Below are 23,598 nucleotides of genomic sequence, written 5' to 3' on the forward strand. Positions count from 1 at the left end.
TGGTGGCGCACGCCTTTAATCCCAGCACTCGGGAGGCAGAGGCAGGCGGATCTCTGTGAGTTTGAGGCCAGCCTGGTCTACAAGAGCTAGTTCCAAGACAGGAACCAAAAGCTACGGAGAAACCCTGTCTCGAAAATCAAAAAAAATAAAAAAAAAAGAACTCAAGAAATTAGACATCAAAATTCCAAATAACCCAATTAAAAAATCAGGTACAGAACTAAACAGAGAATTCTCAACAGAAGAATCTCAAATGGCTGAAAGACACTTAAGAAATAAGGAAATGTTCAACATCCTTAGCTATCAGGGAAATGCAAATCGAAACAACTCTGAGATACCATCTTACACCTGTCAGAATGGCTAAGATCAAAAATGCATAAATGAATTTATAAACAGAGCTGGCTGAAAATGGAAAAGTTGTCTGGAGAGATTTATTTTCACTGAAAGTGTTTAAACCAGCTGGACATAAAGGAAAAACTACTCAGGGTGGGTGGGTGAAGTAGATAGCTCCCAGTGCCCTTCAAATTTGAGATTTTGCAATTTCCAGAATCAGAGTGATCATAAAAGGTTATCGGAGATCTAGAATGACTCCTAGACCAGGCATCCTTGGTGGGGATAGAAGGCAATTCTGTGTTTTGCTGTGTTTGAGACAGGGATTCACTGGGTAGACAGACCTAACTGGCCTGAAACACTCTGCATAGACCCAGCTGACCTCAACCCCACAGAAATCTCCTGCCTCTATCTCCTGAGTACAAGGATTATAGGGGTATATTGCCATGTCCATTTGGAAGGCAATTTTGAATTTTTTTAAAAACAAAAAACATAAGACGTACTTTAATTTTAGCATGCTCAGTTTGATTTCCTCATGGACATTTGACTTAGACCCGTTAGAAATGTGTTGCTTTTTACTGTGAAGGACCATGTGAGGCCCAGGGCCCCCAGTGGAGGGGCCTAGATTAAGTTGGTCACAGAAGCACCTCACTCTGTGGCTACCACATTGTCTCTAATGAAGTAGGGCAGCTAAGGATAATGTGCCTTTGGATTGCTTTTAGCTGAGAGACATACAGGTCCCAGAGCTGATTTTCAGCATCAGACAGATAATGTACTTGTGTTCTTTGTAGCAATTGTCTTGAGGAATTTATCAGCAGGAGACATCATGTTATGAGTGTGTTTCAGGGAGAGTTTCCTTGAACTGGTATTTCAAGTAAACCTACCTCGTGTTTCTGTTCACTCTTCTTTTAAAAAATAATATCATTTATTATTTGTATGTGCAGAGTATGAAGATCAAAGGACAACTTTTAGAAACTAGCGTTCCTTCTACTGTGGATTGTAGAGACCAGGCTCACGTAACAAGGGCTTTGTACTCACAGAACCATCCTGCCCCACCCTGTGTTCACTCCTTAGTCCATTTCCTTAAAAAACAAAATAAAGCAAAACAAAAACTTCTCCCCTATTTACCCCTATTTAGAAAACAGGAATGAATATAGTTCCAATTACTAGACTGGTAAAGAAGAAGATGAAATAAAAAAAAATTATAGCACACAGAGCAATGGCTTGTTTTGGAGAATAAAATCAAAATATTGTGGGAGTTGGAAGGGTAAAGTATTTTTATATGTTGGAAGTTCCCAGAATTTGCACTGCCCTTTGTAAGATAGCTTTGAAGGAATCACCTTTTTTTTTTTTTTTTTTGTCCTGAGTCAGGATTTCTCTCGAACTCACAGAAATCCACCTGCCTCTGCCTGTGGAGGATTAGAAGATGGAGAAGGCAATACTTTTAGAAGTGACAATATGAAGAGTGCACAGATGAGGAGAATGTGGGTCACATAGACTAGTTTGCATGAAGATAAGTAGTGGAAGAGAAAGGACATGAGTAGTTTGGGTACAAATCCAAGCATCTTAGATGATTGTTGATGACTTCGCTAGGTAACACATGGAGACCACTAAGGTTTTTGGCTGGTATCTAAGATACCACAGTAGCTGTTGGTGCTCAGCTCTCCCTCTCTGTCTAAAGAGCACTTTCCTGCTTCCATGCTTGTGCATCTGAACTTTTGGCTGCTTGTTCTACTACAGTGTCCCATGTGGATGATTTCCATCAGGAGCACAGGAACATAGACTGTTACAGACTTTGACACCAGAGGAAAGTGGAGTCTTCTCTAATGTTTGGTGTTGTACATGGTCACCTTCGACTCCAGATAAGATTCTACACTAAGGCCAGGCAGTGGTGGCGCATGCCTTTAATCCCAGCACTCAGGAGGCAGAGGCAGGTGGATCTCTGGGAGTTCGAGGCCAGCCTGGTCTACAAGAGCTAAACCACCGAATGATGCTGAGAAGGGATACCAAATCTTCACTGCCATGACCACCTCCTTCTGTAGAACACCCCTGGATAGTTGGCTCAGTGGGTAAAGGCACTTGTTATCAAACCTGAAAACCTGAGTTTGATACCTGGATCCCTTGTGATAGAAGAAAGGAACCATTTCCTGCAAATTGTCCTATGACCCCCATATGTTGCTATGGCACATTTTCATATATATGTATATTCAGTAAATGCTAAACAGGTTTTTTCTAGAATGTTCCTGGATTGGCCCTTCACAGAGGCAATGGAACTCCCTGACCCCATTATAATAACATTCTCACCTAGAAGGGAGTAGTCAGACAAGAATCATTGCCTTTTAAGTTTTCAGGGGCACAATATTCAAGGGAATGTTAGGCAGAAGGTTAACTCTAGGATTGACAGCCTTACATATGAATTTTTGTCATCAGGGAAATGTAAATTAAATTACTTTAAAATTCCATTTTACCCCATTCAGAATGGCTATGATCAAGAAAATATAATAAATACTTGCAAGACTTTTGGGAAAGAGGAATTCTTATCCATTGCTGGTAGAAATGTATCAAACCGGACTCTCTGAATGTGGCTGCCAATGGGGGTGGACTGAGAAGCCATCGATAATGGCACTGGGACCTGTTTCTACTCCATGTACTGGCTTTTTGGGACCCTAGTCTATTTGAATGCATACCTTCCTAGTCCTGGATGATGGGAGGAGGGCCTTGGACTTCCCTGCCCTCTCTTAAGGAGGGAGGAGGAGAGAGGAGGGTGAGTAGGGAAGCAGAAGCGGAATGTGAGGAGGGGAGGAACTGTAAATTTTTGAATGGAAAAATAAAAGAAAAGAAATGTAAGCTACTGTAACCACTGTGGGAATTAATATGAAGGGTCATCAAAAAATTTAAAATAGGGCTTATGCAAAGACTTGGTGGATAGAAACATCCACTGCATATGAATGATGATCTGAATTTGATCCCCAGGAACCACATAAAGGTGGAAGGAGAGAATGGACTCCACAAGTTATCCTCTGATCTCTCTGTCTCTGTCCTCTCTCTCTCTCTCTCTCTCTCTCTCTCTCTCTCTCTCTGTCTCTGTCTCTCTCTCTGTCTCTCTCTCTGTCTCTGTCTGTCTCTCTCTCTCTCTCACACACACACACACACACACATCATGTGCACTCACATAGTAATAGTAGTCTTAATTTTTTAATTAAAAATCAGACCACCATATGACTCAAGTCTACTACTCCTGGGCACAAACCTAAAGAACTCCATATCCTACCACAGAAGTATTTCCAAACCAGTGTTTATTGCTGCACTGTTGACAATAGCAAGGAGATGGATCCAGTCTAGGTGGCCATCAACTGCAGAATGGATGATGAGAATGGCATAGATGCACCATGGAAGTTTTCTCTGCTGTAAAGATGAGTAAAATTGCAGGAAAATAGATGAAACTGGGAAGTATTATATTAAGTGAGGTCTCGGAAAGACAAACAGCTCATTCTTTCTAATATTTGGGATTTAAGAGTGAGTGTAGACTATAAAACTAGATAGACCAAACAAAGGAAAGTAGATGTTGAAGAAGGGCGGTGAGGACAGAAGGTCACATGATATGAACATGGGAAAAGATGTTACAAGGGTGGAACAACATGCCGGAGGGAGGAGGAATGGGAAGAATCCGGTGTTTTTAAAATGTCTTAATGAAATCCGGTTCTTTGTAAGCTAATAATAAATGAATTTGATCATCTTTCCCCAGCATGTAAGTTTCAAATTAGTATATTTTTAGGTTGTATTGTGTTATAATATTTGATTTTAGAATTGTTTTGTTTTCTTTTTTGCTTTTTTGCTTTCTCTGTGTATTCCTGGCTGCCCTGGAACTAGCTCTGTAGACCAGGCTGGTCTCAAACTCACAGAGATCCGCCTGCCTCTGCCTCCCAAGTGCTGGGATTAAAGGTGTGTGTCACCACCACCTGGCTATTTTAGAAATACTTTTAATAGTATGTGTGTTTGTGCATGTGTTTGCATGTTTTGCACTTGTCATAGCACATATGTGGACGTCAGAGGACAACTTTCAGGGGTTGGTTCTCTCCTTCCACGGCGGGATTTGGGAGTTTCAGATTTTCAGGTCTGTATGGCAAGTATTTTTACCCACTGAGGCATCTCATTGATCTAGAATGTTTGATTTTAAAAGTTGCTGTTTGAGCTGAGTGTGATGGCATACTATAGAGGTAGAAGCAGGTGGATCTCTGTGAATCTGAGTCTAGCCTGATTTACATAGTGAGTTTCAGATCAGCCAAGGCTACATAGTGAGATCCTGTCTGGAAAAAAAAAAAGGTTTAAGTTGATGCCTTAAATTTTTTCTTGGGAGTAGGCCAGAATTTCCAATAATTTTTGAAATGGTCCTTCTTCTTCTTGGCCCAAGCTTACTTCTGTTCTTTTGTATTATATATTTATGTAAAGTGTCATTCTCATCATTTACAATTATAAAATCAAAATATTGATAGACTCTGAAAAGTTTTGAAGGTATTCTGTATCTTGCAGTATCATATATTCAGCCAAAAATTAATTCCTTATAGAAAAATAAGGCTATTACTTCATTAGCATGATGATTTTGTATTCATCTTTAATAAATCATACAATTATGTATTTAACCAAAAATGATTTAAAAATAACTTTTCTTATGATTTATTCTCAATAAATGTTTGATTTGTATACTTATTTTATATACTAACACATTAGGGTCATCTAAATTTTCTTAGGTGACTAGGGATTACACATAGTTAAGAGCATTTGTTGCTCTTCCAAAGAACCTAGACTGCCTACAACTCCAGATCCAGGGAATCTAGTTCCCTCTCTGACCTCTGGGGCACTGTACTCATATGGCATATGAACACACACACACACGCAAACAATTTTAAAGCTTTTAAAAATAATTTTATTATTATTAAGTTTTTTATATCCTGACTGCAGTTTCCCTCCCTCCTCTCTTCCCCATACTTCCCCTATACCTCCCCTTTGCCCCTTCCATCCATCCACTCCTCCTTTTCTATTTAGAAGGCAGGCCTCCTTTGGATATCAACCAAACATGGTACATCAAGTTGCAGTAAGATGAAGCACCTCCCTCATATTAAGGCTGAACAAAACAGCCCAATATATGAGGAGTAGGGTCCCAAAAGCCATCAAAAGAGTCATAGACAGATCCTGTTTCCACTGTTAGGAGTTCCACAAGAGGACCAAGCTTCACAACTATAACATATATGCAGAGTGTCTACGTCAGTCCCATGCAGGCTCCCTGGTTGTCGGTTCAGTCTCTGTGAGGCCCTATAAGCCCAGGTTAGTTGATTCTGTGGGTTTTCTTATGGTGTCCTTGACCCCTCTGGCTCCTACAATCCTTTCTCCCCCTATTTTGCAGGATTCCCTGAGCTCTGCCTAATGTTTGGCTGTGGCTCTCTGCATCTGTTTCCATCAGTTAGTTGGTGAAGTCTCTCTGATGACAGTTGGGCTAGGCACCAGTCTATGAGTATAGCAGAATATCATTAGGTATCATTCTGAGGACTTTTTTGATGCCAGTGGTGTTTGGTTCTATCCCAGGGTTGGGCTCCCTCTCATGGCAAGGGTCTCAGACTAGACCAGTTACTGGTTGGTCACTCCCACAATTTCTGCAACACCTTTACCCCAGCACATCTTGTAGTCAGGACAAGTTGTAGGTTGAAGACTATGTGGCTGGCTTGGTGTCCCAGTCCCTCCAATGGAAGTCTTGCCTGGTTAGAAGAGACGGCCAGTTCAGACTATGTATGCCCAATAGCTAGGCGTCTTAGTTGGGGCCACCTTGTAGATTCCTGGGAGTTTCCATTGCACTAGGTTTCTGCCTCACCCCAAATGCACCCTTTTTCCAGTTGTCTCTTCCAGTACTCCTCCCCCACCCCCACCTGATCCTCTCTGGTCCCATCCCCACTGTGCCCTTGAAATCTATCCTATTTCCCCCTCCCAGGGAGATCCAAGCATCCCCTTTGAGCTCTCCTTGTTACTTAGCTTCTTTGGGTCTGTGGGTTGTAGCATGGTTATCCTTTACAGCTAAAACACACTTTTAAGTGTATATTTACCATGTGTCTTAGGGTTTCTATTGCTGCGATAAAACATCATGACCAAAAGCAAGTTGGGGAGGAAAGGGTTTAATGGACTTTCACTTCAGCATTGCTGTCCATCAGTGAAGGAAGTCAGGACAGGAACTCAAACAGAGCAGGATCCCGGAGGCAGGAGCTGATACAGATGCCACTGAGGGGAGCTGCTTACTGGCTTGCTTCCCCTGGCGTGCTCAGCCTGCTTTCTTATAGAACCCAGGACCACCAGCCCAGGGATGGTACCACCCTCAATGGACTGGGCCCTCTCTCATGGATCAGTAATTGAGAAAATGCCTTACAGCTGCATCTCAAGGAGGCATTTCCTCAGCTGAGGTCCCTGCCTCTCTGATGATTCTAGCTTATATCAAGTTGGCATACAAAACCAACCAATACACCATGTTTGTCTTTCTGGGTCTGGGTTACTTCATTCAGGATGACTTTTTTCTAGTTTCATCCATTTGCCTGCAAATTTTATTGTTTTTTTAACAGCTGATTAATACTCTGCTGTATAAATGTACCATGTTTTTTTTAATCCATTCTTTGGTTGAGTGTCATATAGGTTGTTTCCAGCTTCTGGCTATTATGAATAAAACTGTTATGGACATAGTTGAGCAAGTGGTCTTGTGGTGTGGTGGAATGTCCTTTGGATATATGCCCAAGTGTGGTATAGCTGGGTCTTCAGGTAGATAGATTCCCAATTTTCTGAGAAACTGCCATATTGATTTCCAAAGTAGCTGTACAGGTTTGCACTCCCACTAGCAGTGGAAGAATGTCCTTACACATCCTTTCCAACGTGAGCTATCAATTATGTTTTTGATCTTAGCCATTTTGACAGGTGTAAGATGAAATCTCAGAGTACTTTGATTTGCATATCTCTGTTTAAAATGCATGTTGTCTTATCATAAAAATTGATTTCTTGTATACAAATGTTTGTCTTCAAAGCATTTTAGATATAAGATTGTTCTCTGAAAAACAGTAGACTTGCAGAACTATATTGGTCTACACATAGAAATGTGCTTACTGCCCTTAAAGACATGAACTCAGTGTATCACTCAAATATTCATTAGGAGTGTTACCCAGATGTGTACCTTTTGCTTGGCTTTGATTTTGTTAATTCACTATGCAAGAAACATAGAAAAGCCATTGTTTTCCTACAATTCCAGAGTTTACTAAATAGCGATAAATCCACAAGCTTCAGTGGTTTCAGTGACTGATTTCCCAAACAATTCCCCCTACCTTGGTGATGTGGCAGAGACCAATGCACATTCTTTCATTCTGATCTTAATTACTAATATTAAATTGAATTTCACACATCTCGCAGCATACAGTATCTATGCATATATGTGGTTTACAGAATTATAAGATAGGCTATAGCAGAGTTGCAAATGTTTCAAGAGTAGGTTGATAGAAATGCTATCTGTGTAGATAAGATAACAAAAAAAGCAGCCGGCTTCTGGTCTGTGATAGAACTGGGAGGGAGCTGCTACTGAGACCTACTAGAGAGCCTGGCTAAAAGTAAGGCTACAGAGTGGAATCCTGCTGATGGAGCAGAACCAGGCAGAACAAGAAAGATGTGTTCCTGTGAGTGGGCAAACGGGTGGACAGAGAGACACTTGAGTACACCGAGTCAACAGCTGGGGATGGAACTGAGGCCAATCTGGAGCTCCAGGAACAGACAAGTGTTCTCTGCCTGTCAGTCATTGCCACACAATGGGTGTCAGACCAGAGCAGAGCTAGGCATTCATCACTTGGTTGGATCCAGGGGAGGGAGTTCCAGTCTTTCTTGGTGTTCTGTGTCTGATAAGTTCTTAGACGTGTTTCTTAATATTCCTATATGCCACACAGTATTGATTCGCCCTGATAAACTGATAGGGTGGCACCCTTTTTACTCCCAAGAATAAGTCGTTCATCTGTCTTTGCCATGTGACAGACAGGTGTTGTTGTTGTGGGTCCACCCAGGGTCAACCTGGGTAACTTAGCAAGAATAAAGAGAAGAAATAAAGCCTGGTGACAGAGCTCAGTGGAAGTGTCTGCCTAGCATGTGTGTGACCCTGGTTTCAATCTTTAGTGTTGAAGAGAAAGAAGTTGTTTTATTTGACTGATGAGAGAACCAGTAAGATGTTAAGATCAGCTACAGTGAAAATGTAGGGTATGAATATTTATAGACTATTCAGTAAAGAAATATTAAAGACAGAGGCAAGAAGATTGAAAGTTCAAGGCCAGCCAGACTACATAACAAGACACTAGCACAAAAAAGAAATATTAAGATTTCTGAGTGACTATAAGTTGGGCAATGTGCCACAGCCTTTGGAGTTGTCTTTCCTCTCCACTGGATAAAATACACGTTAGCCTCCGCTCTGGAGATTAGGATGTAAGCCAGAGCTGTGCTGCGATATCACCCAGCAGTTTCTCATGATTATTTTTCTGACAGATGTAGTCATCTATAAGCTTGTTTGCCATGAAGTGAGGCCCATTTCCCAGGATCTGAAACTGTCTTTATAATGAGGGTAAATGCAGTGAGTCCTAAAACCTAGTCATGTGTGTAAGAGGTAGACTTTCGGAGGTTTCAGAAATGGAATTCCAAGTTTCTTAAACACGTGTCAGGATGAGATAGTATCAGCATGGACAATCCTCATTCTGGCCTCTGGTTTCCTTACAGAGATCCCATGGAATTGTAGTTGGCACTACTCTGCAATGTCTGTACATGAGAGGGAAAACAAAGACAAGCAAAGTAAATACGGTAGGTAAATTCAGAATTTGACGTCTGTACATCCTTACTTTTGCCTCTGAAAAGTGTGCGTGTGCATATTGCTGCACACAAATGTATCTGACAGACTCAGCCAGCTGTCCAATCAAACTAGCAGCCTACCAAGAAAATGACCAAGAAAGGAAATATGTTTTGCAGAAAAACATACTTCATGCTTCTAAGCATGAAGTCCCCAGTTTTACTATATGAGAGTTCTAATTTAAGTAGTTGAAAGTGAAAGTGGACCAAGGGGATTCTTAGCCAGAAAAGCTTCCAGGTGAACTCAGTACAATTAAGAGGCAGAGTGTCTGTTAGGGCCTACTCTCTGAGGGAAAAAATCCTATGGAGACAGCCTGGTAGTTAGTAAAAGTAGAAGGCTTTGCAACAGTCAACCTTCAGCCTAAATTCTGGGTCACCTGGTAAATACGCAGGCTAACAAGACCTTGAGAGTTCTTTTGTGTGCTGTCTAAATAAATGCAGGCATTTTCCCTTCAGTATACTCCCACACCCTACTGCATCCACCCGGCACACCCCAAACCCTATATGCTTACATGAGTCTCTGCGCTTGTTTTTCCTACTAGGGTTAGGAGTCTGGAAATGGTCAGGATGATACTTGCTCCCTCTGACAACACTAAGACATAAAGAGGGCCTCCTGAGCCCTGTCAAAAATTCATGATTCCCTAAATACTATAGTTTAATGAGTATTTAAATGGTGTTTAAATTTATTTGAGTGTTTACTTGAGATTAAGTGAAATTTGAAGGAGGGTTACATGAAAATACTATATTATATTATCTAAGAGTTTTATGAATTCAGTATCCATGGAGACCTGAAACCAAACCCCACAGATAGAGAGGCACCAATATATATGTTGGTATTAATATATATAATCTTAACGAACTCAACATTTTTTACAGTGTGTAACACATCTTGTTTTCATGTGATGATAATACCAGGTGTTGTAGTTAGCAGATTCATTCTGACACAAAGTCCTTTAAAGCCTGGGACTCTGTCTTCCTCAGCTTTCCCACCCCGCCCAGCTGGATCATTCTAGCTTCTGCATAATGGAAGCTCAGTGATGATTATTAATTTAAATTACTGGACAATTTTGTTGGAACTTCTTCTCTCCTAACACAGTCAACACTGAGGCTTCTGTGATACTCAGCAATATGGGGCTTTCATCCCAGAGCAGCAGCTGCCAGCTCGGAGTCCACTGATCCATCTAGTCCTTATACTGCCCCCACCTAGACAGTAGTGGGCCCCACAAGCTGTCCCTACTTAAAGGCAGTCACAAGTCCAGGCCTCTGGAGCTTCTGATGATCTATAAATGATTTTGGTTGTGTTTTTTTATGAGCACCCCTCCCCTAACACATACACAAACTTGACTACTTCGTTAGAACATTACAAGTTATGAAAACATCATGCTTAAATTTACTGCTTAATATAAAGAATATCTTAAAGTATACAAATAAGAGCCAGACTGTGGTGAGCCCACAAGTATTATACAGTAAATGTACAGCTGATGGCTCTACTGGACTGTCCACGGGAAGTGCATATGCACACATCCACCTGGAGTAGCCCATGTTTGCAAAGCTGCAGGGACACCTGACTTTGGATAAGTCACTGTCCTTTCTGTAAAAATCTGTGAAATCATGGCATTCTCCCTTCTATAGTATCCCAGCAGTGTATAAACTGACTTTTCCTGCAAGGCATCCAGATACCTCCCCCCACACCATGAAGCCACGGTGTGAAAAGGATTCAGTCAGTCAGGTCCTTGTTCTCGTAGCCGAAATCTACAATAGTCCCCCACAAACCTTCGTTATTGACAGTGCTCACTGATGAGAAAGGAGCCTCATACAGGAGGCAATGTGTCTGCTCTAACAGCAGACTCAGGAAGGTGGAATCTACCGGTCTGCTCTGACTGAACAGGCTACTAATACTCTGTATTTACCCTTCACCTTGGTTTCAACTAACATAGGATCATAGCCCGGGAAATTAACTGTTTAAACAGGAAAAAGGCCTGATTTGCTGAAACTAGAGAAAAAATTTCACTTGGGCATTCTGCTGAAGTCAAAAGAGAGGGTCAAAAGAGAGGTCCCCAGAAGAGATTCCTTTTAACTCGGCCAGCTCGATGCTAAAGCAAATCAAGCCCACTGGCCAGTAGAACCAAGGCTGTGCTCCCAGTGGCAGGAGAACTTCACAGCCATGCCCCTCTGAGATGTAAATATCCACGGTTTCTTGTGATTCTGTGAACATCCGTGCTTGATATTATAGTTACCGCCTATGGGATTGCTAACTTGTCTGCACGCCTACATAAACTGAAAGCTTTGTGGAGATCACCCCCTGTGCTTTATACCCTTATGCTTTTTCTTCTTCTTCTTCTCCCTTCTTTCCTCTTTCCCCAAGGAATAAAGAAACTGGCAGGAAAGTTCGTCAGTTAGTTCTACCCCTCAGATTCCATTCACAAGCCAGTTTTCGCTTGTGGAAGAAGTTTCATTCTGAACCCTGAGGGAGTCCTGTGACTGGTACTCATTAGCTCCTGATACCAGATGAACACACACACACACACACACACACGACAAGTGTAATCTCAGCCCTGGCATCCATCTTTGGAAACCCACCTCCCCAAGGAGGGTAAAGGAAATCCACCAAACCTTGACCCCTCCCCAGGAAAGGTCACGACCACTCCCACAAACTGCTCCCCAAACTAAACACGTGGACTTGCCTCTTCCTCTTCGATGGTCTCATTGGCTCTCCGTTTCTCCCCTGGGTCCACCCGAAATTGCAGATGTCCAATTAAACCTGGATGTCTTTTAATTTGGTCTGAAAGGGATTATTTGCATCGGCAGAAAGGCTCGTTCTTAGGAATTATTCCAAACAACAAGGTCTAGAAAAACCATAAGAACAGGAACACCAAGCCTGTGGAGTTGAAATTATACTACCTTCCTAACCCATGGATGCGTTTTCATTCACCTCTCTTCTGGCCTCTACAGCTTCCATGAGCTCTGAACTCTGATCCGTGAGGTTTTATGGACGTGTATTGTGTGTGCATGATTACTACTAGACTGTATGTATGGAGACCCCAACAAGGCCTGTCTAGACTCTACTCAGCCTCTCTGTGCAGGAGTCCTGCCTACAGAGTAAAGAAGGTCTTTTTTTTTTATTATTTTATTGAGCTCTACATTTTTCTCTGCTTTCCTCCCCACCTCCCCATTTTCCTTCCCATTTTTCTCTTCTATGAGGTTTAGTGTGGCTGGCTAATAAAGAAGGTCTTATTACTTATCATTAGATAAGAGTCAAGAAATTTCTTTATGGAAAGCCCTGAAAAGTTTCTGCACCCCGATAAGCCTCTCTTCTGGGGCAAAAATCCGAATCAGACCAAGTTAGAAAAAGCCCAGGTTTACGGTTACAACTGCTCCCAGATACTTTCCAGCATTCCAGAGAGGAAAGAAAGACCGGAATTCCACATGTTTGTTTTCGGGGGGGAGGGGAGTTTAAATAGCCTGTGGGAGTAGTCCTGAGCATCTCTGGGGAAGGGTCACCATTTGGCGGGCTTTCTCAGGGGCAGAGTCTGGACTGATGCAACTCCCAGGGAAGGGGGCTCAGATGGAACTTCCATCCACACATTCCAGACTCTTTGGATATATGGATGCTAGGGTTTGGGGTGAGGCCTTTAACCAAACAAGCCCTAATATCAAAAGGTAGTAGATGATTAGAGTTTCATGACCTGTATTAGAGAAGAGAAACGCCGATATTGTGGGCTGCCTCAGGGAGGGAGTCAGGAGCCAGGAGCCATAGGTAAAAACGCAGACACAGACATATGATAGTCTTATAGCAACTGTAGGTGAAAAGTCTCAGTTACCCTAAGACAAGATGTGGAGCTGACCAGATTCAGATATGGCTATGGGACATAATCAGGGCAGCACTTTTGAAGGATTAATGTATGGATTTCTCTAGAGATACTTGTTTTGTTGTCTCTAGAAAGCTGAAACACTTGAATCTTTTTTTCTACTTCTCTCTCTTCTTCTTTTTCGTCTTCGTCTTCGTCTTCTTCTCCTCCTCCTCCTCCTTCTGTTTAAGTGTGTGTGTGTGTGTGTGTGTGTGTGTGTGTGTGTGTGTGTGTGTGTGTGAGTTAGAATTTCATGGAGCCCAGGTTAGCCTCATATTCATTATATAACTGAGCATGGATGTGAACTTCTGATTGTCTGTCTCCATTTCCTGAGTGTGTGCCACTATGCCTGGTTTTATGTGGTGCTAGGGACCAAACTCAGTGCCTCATGCATACTGGCCAAATAACTGAGTTATAGTCCTAGCCCTTTTTGTGGTAGGAGGTACCTTGAGTCAAGCAAGGCCTTATTATATAGCTCAGGCTTCCATCTAACCAGATATCCTCCTGCCTCAGCTAAAATTACAAGTATGCACCACCAACTCACCACTGCCTGTCTATAACATCCCATTTTTTTGTTTACTTTTTATTTATTTTGAGACAGGGTCATTTTGAACTCAGTATGTAGAGTAGTTTTGAACTCAATATGTAGGTGAAGAGGCCCTTGAATAGAATTCTGATCTTTTGGCCTGCATTTCATCAATCATACCTGGTTGATACAGAATTGGGGCTCAGATAGAGAGCTTTTTTTTTTTTACTTTATTTTTATGTGAATTGGTGTGAAGGTATCAGATCCCCTGGAACTGGGGGTACAGAAAGTTGTAAACTGCCATGTGGGTGCTGGGAATTGAACCCAGGTCTTCTGGAGGAACAGGCATTGTCCTTAACCTCTGAGCCATCTCCCCAGCCCCAAGAGAGCTTCTTACCTGTGAGGTGTACACTCTACTAACCAAGATGCATTTCCAGCATCCAAAATTGTCTCACAACAGAGATCCTAAGAAGACTGTGTGAGGAGCTAGTGAAGTGTTCACTAGCTCGCATCACCGCAGGCTAGCCTGTGAGGGACAGGCTTCTGACCATTCCTCTCCTTTTTCTTTCAAGAAGAAAGAATTTTGATGGCCAACGATAGAAAATTCAACTCTATTTTTGACTATCCGGTAAGTCTCCTGTCCCTGAGTATTTCAGAAGCGGTTACTGTTCCAGGCATTCTCCTTTTGAGAGGAAGAGAGTTCATTATTGATGTAGAGACTATAGCCTAAATTCCAACTTCAGCCCCTCTGTAATGAGTGGCACAGTGAGAGCTCAGAAGCCAAAATTAAGCCAGGAGAATATGTCTCAGGTTTGGTATTTATGTGTGACTCCCAGAAAAGAACTATTCTAGCTTTCCACACAAATACTTCCCCAGTTCTCTTTGTCTCACTTAGACAGCAGTGACAAAACATGCGTGTTGGCTCCATTGCTCTCCAGCAGTGTTGTTTCCCACTTTATATCAGTCAGCCTCCTGCTGGTGAACATTTAAAACGCTTCCAGTATTTTTCTATAATAAATGGTCCTGAGTGAACTTCATTCTGCGTATCAGTTGACACATCTGTTTTTGTATATATTATGAGCTTTCTGGAAGTGAATTGTCTAGTCCTAAAAGGAAAAACAAAAAACTTGTGACACATTTTCCAGCTTTCCTTCTGAAAAGATTACATCTATTTATATGTCTACTGGCCATAGAAAACCACTCGCTTCATATTCTTGCCAAACCAATTTTTTTTTTTTTTTTTTTTTGTTTTTCGAGACAGGGTTTCTCTGTGGCTTTGGAGCCTGTCCTGGAACTCGCTTTGTAGACCAGGCTGGTCTCAAACTCACAGAGATCCGCCTGCCTCTGCCTCCCGAGTGCTGGGATTACAGGCGTGCGCCACCACCGCCCGGCTTGCCAAACCAATTTTGATTGTTGTTGTTTTTCTAAGCTAGGGGTCTCTTTTGTGACCTCCAATTTGCTAGCTTTCTACCACACCCTGGGATTGCAGCCTTGCAGTTTCTAGGCCTGGGTTAAGCTATTTATTATCAATCTCTTCCATCTTTGTCAGCTCTTAGATGAAAAATGATATTTGCTATCAATTCTTTTAAATTTTTTAGTGAAATTAATCATTTTTTGTTAATTAGGCTTTTGCATTTAAAAAAAACTATGTGTTAGTGATTTTGCCCAATTTTCTATTTGATTTTTCATTTATTTATTTATGAAGTAATTTATAACATAGCAAATATAAAATTATGCTTCAGTGCCCATCTTTGCTCGCATCTACTCCCATATAGGGAACCACTATGGTTAGTTTCTCATGTACTCATTAGTACCTTTTGTGTACATAAAGGAAATATGAATATATTCTCTTTTCTATATTTTTACACTCTCTAGACCTTAATACTTTTCAGAGCCCTAATTTCATAATAGCTTTTCTACTTTTCTTTTTTCAGTTATATAGAGTTTTCTCTTTAGATTTGGCTTAAAATGACCCTTTGGGTAATTTTCAGTCTTAGTCACAAACAATGTTTTTATTTTCCTTGGTTTGGCTTAGCTTTTGAAAGAAAGTCTTGCTATGTAATCCAGGCTGGCCTTGAACTCAAAATCCTCCTCCCTCAGCCTACCAGGTGCTAGAATTACAGGCATGTGTACCACATCCACTTCAAACAGTGCTCTTACATGCTGTTCCTACATCTATAGCTACACACACACACATAATCATGTGTACATTTAACTCTAAGTATATGAAAAATACATAGCCATATATGCTTGTGGTTCCTGCAGGATATCAATTTATGGCTTCTGAATTAGAGGTTCTGGATACTAACCATGCTTACAGTGTGGCCCTGGGAGCAGAAAACAAAGCAGTGAGATACAGGAAAACAAGCTGTGGATATCAGACGACCTAAGTTTGATTCTAACTGTGCCCCTTACTCACCTTGAGACATTGTACAGGTGTTTAATTTCTCTGATATTTAGTTCATTCATCTATAAATGAATATGGCATCATTCACCATATATGATGGATATGAGAATTAAATACAATTATACCAATGTTAGTTTTCTTTCTCTCTAGCTGTTATCCTGTCTCATTTACTTCTGTACCCATAGTTCTTGCTAAATGTTTACTGTATAGTCTACATTCAATAATTGTATCCTGAATATTGAGGGAACAAACAGGTCAGCCAATTTTGAACTCACTTTCTGGTTCTTCTACTTGTGTTTGCCTTTTGTTGTTATTGTTGTTTGTATTTTACCTACAGGACAATTCCATCAAGACCTCAAAATATAATTTTTTTAACTTCCTGCCCATAAACCTGTTTGAACAATTCCAGAGACTCGCAAATGCTTATTTCCTTATTTTGCTGTTCCTACAGGTACATTTTCCAGTGTTTTCCTTTCTTCTCTGGGGGTCAGGCTGTATAATCAGTACCTAGACTGGAAGATAGCCTCTTTATTTTGACATTGACAAATGGATGGCTGTTCCCTAGTGTAGCAGAAGTCAGGAGTCATCAGTGTGAGGCAAGTCTCTGTATGAAGGAGACAACCTCTGGAGTCCCATGGAGAGGGAGCTCCTTCATCATGACTGTATAGCCACAGTTCAGCTTGATCATAAGAAACCAGTCTTTACCCAAGCTCTGGCTACAGTCCTGTTCCTCTCTCTCATCCCAGCCTCTGTGATAGGAAGTTGACACTTACCAAGGGAGAAGAATGGTACAGAATGTAAGAGAGCCAGCACAGGGAAAGGAATCCATGTAGGGTAGCCCCATGTTGAGAGAAGGGGACAGATCATCTCACCCTCCCTTGTATTGAAAATGTGGGTGAGTGCATAGTTTTCCCATGCCCACTGTTTTCAGGTTATTTTAGTTTTATGTATGTGTATAGGTGTTTGCCTACATGTATGTTCATGTATGCATGCCTGGTACACACAGAAGGGGGCATCAGAAACCCTAGAATTGGAATTATAGATGGATGGTGCTGGGAGTTGAACCTGAGTCCTCTAGAAGAGCATCCGGTACTTTTGACCACAGAGCCATCTCCCTAGCCTTGCCATGTAAACTCTAAACACTCTACCTTCCAATACCCTCCCTTCATTATTGGAGAAGAATGACTCTCTGCCATTAGGACTAAGGCAGAGACATTCACAACATGGAAATGGCAACTTGCATCCCTTTCTTCCTCTTTTGGGAAGTGTTTACTTGGATTTGGGGATGCAGGGCGGTTAGAATGGTGAAGACTAGCTATGACCTTTGGGTCTATAGTAATAAACCCAGAGAGGTGACAATGATGGTGGGGGGCAAGAAATTTGGGGGAGTATGTTATTCTTCAGGATTCTGACCTAAGATCCCTCTATTTTCTTCTCAAAGTTGATTCCTCAGATCTCCTCCCTGGCATGGTATACAACTGTGATACCCCTGGTCGTGGTGCTAGCCATAACAGGAGTGAAAGATGCCATCGATGATGTGGTGAAGTAGCTTCTGGGCTTCCTTAACTAGACCTAGGAATTGGGCTGTGGGCCGAAAGACTTCCCAGAGCTTTCCTCGTGCCGAGAGCATTTCCTCGTGCCGAGAGCATTTTCTCGTGCCTAGAAATGCTAAATAGAAATATGTTTCTCATACTTGTTCCCTTATCTATCCCAGATAGATGTCCACAAGCCCGTGACTCTGCTTGGTCTCTGCTTGGCCAGAAAGGGGCAGTGCAAGGCTTTTCTCTGCTCCACCATTTTTAGCCCTTCTCAGTAGCCCCACCCTTGGCCCCTTTAGCTTTGTCTGGCTTTGCTGCCATCTTTCTTCATCTGGCTCTCCTCCCACTTCATATCCCCTCCCCCTTTCCCTCTGTCCGTTCCTTCTTTTTCCTGCTCCTCCTTTCTTCTCTCCCTCCACATTTCCCTTCTCTCCAGTATTCTTTTTTTTTTCTTTCCAAATGCTACTTGTATTTGGCATACACAGCTAGGAGTTCTTTGGTTTTAGAATGCCCTATGGTGTGATCAAAGACCCCCTCTTTTCCTGGCCTTGGAAAGATAAACTGACCTGGAGGTAGGTTGGGAAGCTGTCCTTGTAGTGTCTTCAAAGAGGACTGATTTTTGTCAAGACAGATTATGGACCAAAGTTTAAGAGTATGGCATTTCCTACCTTTTTAACTTTGTAAAATACAGGCTTAGCACGTGTAGTGCTAAATTTTAACCACAACCCAGATAAACAAACTCATTTTCTCTCAGAACCACATACATACCCCTGGTACCGTCTCATTCTGGTAAGAACTGAAAACTCAACATGCCAACAGAGAGCAGTCCAGCTCCGTCTGGTTCAGAACTCAGTCTCTTTAGAATAAATGTTAAGGGAACCTTGGATTGTGGAAAACCGAGTGTTCTGCCTGCCCCTTCTAGCCCTGTCCTTCTGCAGGGAAGGACTCGCCTTGGAAGGAAGTGGTTCCTGTGAGTTCTGTCACTGGGGCATGTGCTGTATTTGTTTTCCTGCTACCTGCCGGTCTGACTATTGGCCTCTCCACTCCCCACATCTGCTGAAGATGGTTCTTTGTGCAGCTCATGGGATTCCCTAGTGCTGTCAGGCATGTGCCTGTCCTCTTAGCTTTTGACAGAGTTGTTTTCAAGCTCCTGGACTTTAGGATTTTTTTTTTTAATATTTGGCACAAAGATTGTGTGTTGCTGGTGACTTTTCTCTTTCCTGCCTTGTTCCTGCAGCTGCTTATAAAATAATCACTAAGAGACTTAATATTAATTATGATTGTTTGGCCGATGGCTCAGGCTTCTTATTGGCTATATCTACATATAAATTAACCCATTTCTAATAATCTGTGTATTGCCACATACCCTGTGGCTTACCAGAAATACTCTGGTATCTTACTCCTCCGGAGGCTGTTGTCATCTTCCTGACTCTGCCTTCTTTCTCGCTGTCTCCCTGCTTAGATTTCCTGCCTCACTATCTGCTGCCCTGTCATAGGCCAAAGAAGCTTCTTTATTAGCCAATGGTAATAAAACATATTCGCAATATACGGAGGAGCATCCCACATCAATTGTGTCTCTTTCTTTTCCCTGGGTTCTTTTTATACTTTCTTTCCAAGCTTCCATGGAGCCTGGTCTTAATGGTAGGAGGGCTTTGGCATATGGGAGAGGGGAATCACATACAAGAACGACGTTTCCAAACTTTTAAATTGTACATGCAGTTTTCTATATGTCTATTTCCTGAACATTCTCTGTGTGGTTTTAGAAACGACACCAGAGTGACAAGCAAGTCAACAACCGCTCTGTTTTGATGCTGGTGGATGGCAGGTATGTTCTCTTAGGAAAGCCGGTTAGGTAGGGCCAGTCCAGGGAGAGGTCAGCATTGCTAAAATGTGATGCGGTCGGTACTTTAGGATGGTAAAAAGAGCCTTGTGTTAAACTTTAAAAGAATCTGTTTCTATTTAATTGAATTTTTTTTGAGGTGCTGCGGATCAAATCCAAGACTTCCGGTGTGTAGGAAAGTGCTCTAAAAATTCACCTACAGATGTGGTCTAGCATACCCTGAACCTGCCGTATTAATATAGATATGGTCTAGCATACCCTGAACCTGCCGTATTAATTGAGATGCCTCTGGGCTTCGTTTCTATAAAATAGAATTAATATTCTCTGTCTTAGAAGATGCCTGAGAAACAAAAAGGAAATAATATATCAAAGGAATTGACAAGCCACAGCATGAAATTAATATGCTGGCAATTGTGATCAGAGTGATTGGCCTCTAGACATTTGCCTTTAGGACATAAAGGCCTCCAGCATGGTTCGCTGGTGAGTCCACTGTAGCTGTTGGGTGGTCAGTGCGGTCTGACAGACCACAGACAGTGCCTGTGCTGACTCCACGGCTGTGCTATTTGGCGGTAAGACTGAAATGAGGCAGACTTGTTCCTACAAAAGGCAAAGTGTAAAAGCCTGTTCGAAGAGGTATGGCAAGCTACATAGAGTCACATCTGACAAACAGGATTAAGATACACTTTCCAGGGGTGACATCTGTACCAGGTGTTAAAGGCCAGTGTGAGCAGAACACGAGGAGAGAAAACACAAACCCAACGGAGTAAAGATTGAAGCCCAGCCTTTCTTTCTCACTGTGGCTTTGCTGAGTTCTAAACACCTGTAGCTTTGTCAAGTCACAGTTATCCAAGCTTTGGGGCTCTGACCCATCTGTTATTGTGTTGCTCATCTTAATCAGAGTGGATTGTTTCCTCCATGATTCAAATGGCAGAAAGTTCTGGAAATATCAAACAGGTGATTTACTATATTAAAAAAAAAAGGTAAAGGAATGACATGGCTTTAAAAAGACAGACCTGGGTGTATTAGAAACTGACCAAGCTGGCGAATTACTGACCAAATAAATTTAGTCAGATGAACTCCTTCAAATAGCTCAAAGTACTTAGGCTGTGCAAGATTTTTAGAGAAGAATTTGTCACAGAGACAATTTAGGAGTTATCCAGAGGCCCTGGTTAAACTTTGTAACCAGTCAGTGTCTACTTAGTTTAGAACATACAGGGAAAGCTCATCATGGAATAGCTTCTTTCAAGAAAGCAACTAGAAGGAAAGCTTGAAGATGTGGATCCGTGGCCCGTGGTCCGTGGCCAGTGCACGTGAGGCAGCCTCTGGCTAGCAAGCTGTGACTTTCGTTTTGTTGGTTTGGGGTGTTTTTGTTTTTTTCAGACAGGGTTTCACTCCATAGTAATCTGTTCTAGAATTCACTCTGTAACCCAGACTTTCTCCAATCCATGGCAATCCTCCTGCCTCAGCCTCCCAAGTGCTGGGATTACAGGTGTGAGCCACCACTCCCTGCTCTTTTGCCACAGCCCAACAAATGAACTGACTTTACAATGAGTGGCTTATTTTAGGCTATCTTTTCACTAATGGTGTTGTCCTTTGAAGGTATCGACTTTAGGAGAGGCTCTTAGTCCCAGTCCACACCCTCTCATGATCATAAATCTTTTCTTGCCACGTTAGAGGGAGAAACTGAAACTCGGGGTAAGAGATTATTAAAATGACAATCACTCCCCTGTCCAGAGCAAGAGCAACATCAGAGCATGCTTACTGTCCTGGATGTCACCCTTCTGCTTCCTGGCTCTTTTACTTCAAGGACAGTCTTGCTTTTGAGAGAGTGCTGGCTTTGTCTTATCTAGTGTTTCTAATATTTGCAGTGTGAAAGGTACAGGATGTTAAAGAACTCTAGGAGGTACCATTCAGTGGGGCTGTCTTCCTCTCTATCTAATCTGAGCTCCATTTTTATTAAAATATCCAGGAATACATTTGTAATAGTTTGACAGCTCCTTATAAAATAAAATATAAACTTCAAAGTCTCCAATAGAAGGGGGAATCTTATAACCCTGCTTTTCCTTCCTGTCTCTGGTGAAAATCCTGCCTAGAGAACCCCTGAAAGTAAATGTCAAACCAAGATAAAATTTTCATTTGCCTTTTTCCACAGCTATTGTTACTCTTCAGTGCTACCAGAAAATCCTTAAAACAAAGAGTGAATTTATAGTAAATTATTTTTCAATAAAATAAGCAAAGAGGTGGTCTTTCCGGGAATAGCTATGTGTTCATGAGTCTGGTAAAACAGGGTTGTGTATGAGAAGCCTGCACTGAGAAATGAACTGGAGAATGACTGTGCCCTCTCTTCCCCTGATTCTCAAAGGGGCTGGCCATGTTTCCACAGTGTGTGTGTGCATACATCTAAGCCCTTTACCAGAGAGGAGGTGATTTAGGAATCCAATTGGGAAACTGGGGGGGAGAGAGAGAGAGAGAGAGAGAGAGAGAGATGTTGTTGCTGAATCTGCTCATACTGTCAGGTTCCCTTTTCTAGGAAATGAGGATTTGAAGGGTCAAAGGTGACCCAATGAGAGAACAAAATAAAATTAGTGAAACCACATGGCAGAACACGTTTCAGCTGTTTAATAACAGAACGAGCCGCACCTATACGTGTCCTCTATGGGGTGTCATTGAGTGAAAAGTGAAGAATTTACTGTTTAACTTTGTTTTTTGAGACAGGATCTCACACTATAACCCTGGCTGGCCTGGAACTCAATATGTAGACAGGCCCTCAACCCACCCAAATACTCCTGCCTCTGCCTCCCAGGTGCTGGGATTAAAAAATCTTACTCTATAACTTTGAAGTCTATGTCTTGTAGGGGATTCTATGAATTGATTTTCCTAGGAAAGGTTTTTTTTTCTTTTTTTTTTTTTTTTTTTTTTTTTTTTTTTTTTTTTTTTTTTGGTTTTTTGAGACAGGGTTTCTCTGTGGCTTTGGAACCTGTCCTGGAACTCGCTCTGTAGACCAGGCTGGTCTCGAACTCACAGAGATCCGCTTGCCTCTGCCTCCCGAGTGCTGGGATTAAAGGCGTGCGCCACCATCGCCCGGAAAGGTTTTTTTTTTTTTCTATTTTTTTCTTTTGATTTTGTTTTTGTTGTTGGGGTTTTTTGGGGGGGGGTTGTTTGTTTTTGCTTGTTTTTTTTCCAAGACAGGGTTTCTCTGTGTGTAGCTCTGGCTGTCCTAGAATTTGCTGTGTAGACCAGGCTGGCCTTGAACTCACAGAGATCTACCTGCCTCTGCCTACCGAGTGCTGGGATTAAAGGTACGCGCCACTACCACCTGGCTTCTAGGAAAGTTTTAAAAATATAGTGGCTATCTCTGAAGAACAAAGCTAAATACTGGGGAAAGAGACTTGTCAAAAGAAACAGAGCTTGTTCTTGACTGCCCAGAGGATGCAACCAAAACCAGTTGGCCCTCCCGAGATATATCTTCATCCATCTTGGCGTTTTCTGTTTCCTTTGCTTTGTTTTGTCTCGTTGTCAAAGCAGAAGGTTGGGGGAACTCACAGGCCCATTTTCTTACAGGGTTGAGGAGCGCAAATGGATGAATGTTCAAGTGGGAGACATAATAAAGCTACAAAATAATCACCCTGTTACCGTGAGTATCTCCTCTCTCCATGGAATGAGATCAGGGAGCCCTGTAGCATTGTTGGCCTCCGCCCCTCTGAGCGATCTCCAGCTGCCTCGCTTTGCAGTGAAGTCACTAGCTCCTCTTCCAAGAAGCTTGTTGTCCATCTCTCATCATAGCTTCAGGTGGAATGGAGCAGCTTTGAGAGAAGGGCATAGTAGCAGCAATGGGCAACAGATAATGAGAGCAGCCGAGTCCACAAAGTTCTTAGAGTGGACATCTATCCCTGAGGGGCTGATTTCCATCACACTGTAAGGCTAGGGGCAGCCTCCTATGCCTCTTCTCTGGCTTTTCTGATTACAGGCAGATGTACTGTTACTTTCTAGCAGTGAGCCGTATGGTCTGACGTACATTGAAACAGCAGACCTGGATGGGTAAGTGTTTTCTCCTGATATTGCATTAAGAAAATTTAGCCACTTAGAGGGCAAATATGATGGAGGGAGCTAATTTTATTCTCAGTTGAAAGTAGTAGCCTCAAAAACTCTTGGGTCAGACCATAGAGTTCATGCATGACTGCATTCCTCAAAAGGCCCCTACACTGTCAATGTTATGA

At 42.1% G+C, this 23,598-nt stretch overlaps 1 protein-coding gene across 1 annotated transcript in view; it reads left to right on the forward strand.

Annotated features, from left to right (window-relative positions):
- Nucleotides 1-23,598, forward strand: part of LOC101994896 (phospholipid-transporting ATPase FetA) — a 75,344-nt gene that overhangs the window by 7,255 nt on the left and 44,491 nt on the right. Inside the window, exons 2-8 of the mRNA XM_026786603.1 lie at nucleotides 9,042-9,177; nucleotides 14,169-14,224; nucleotides 16,341-16,454; nucleotides 17,445-17,543; nucleotides 19,305-19,366; nucleotides 22,943-23,015; nucleotides 23,349-23,419. Of these exons, the coding sequence (XP_026642404.1) occupies nucleotides 9,042-9,177; nucleotides 14,169-14,224; nucleotides 16,341-16,454; nucleotides 17,445-17,543; nucleotides 19,305-19,366; nucleotides 22,943-23,015; nucleotides 23,349-23,419 (611 nt within the window). The remainder of the gene's footprint in view (nucleotides 1-9,041; nucleotides 9,178-14,168; nucleotides 14,225-16,340; nucleotides 16,455-17,444; nucleotides 17,544-19,304; nucleotides 19,367-22,942; nucleotides 23,016-23,348; nucleotides 23,420-23,598) is intronic.

The sequence above is a fragment of the Microtus ochrogaster genome, linkage group LG5 (genome assembly GCF_000317375.1).
Source record: "Microtus ochrogaster isolate Prairie Vole_2 linkage group LG5, MicOch1.0, whole genome shotgun sequence".
NCBI lineage: Eukaryota > Metazoa > Chordata > Mammalia > Rodentia > Cricetidae > Microtus > Microtus ochrogaster.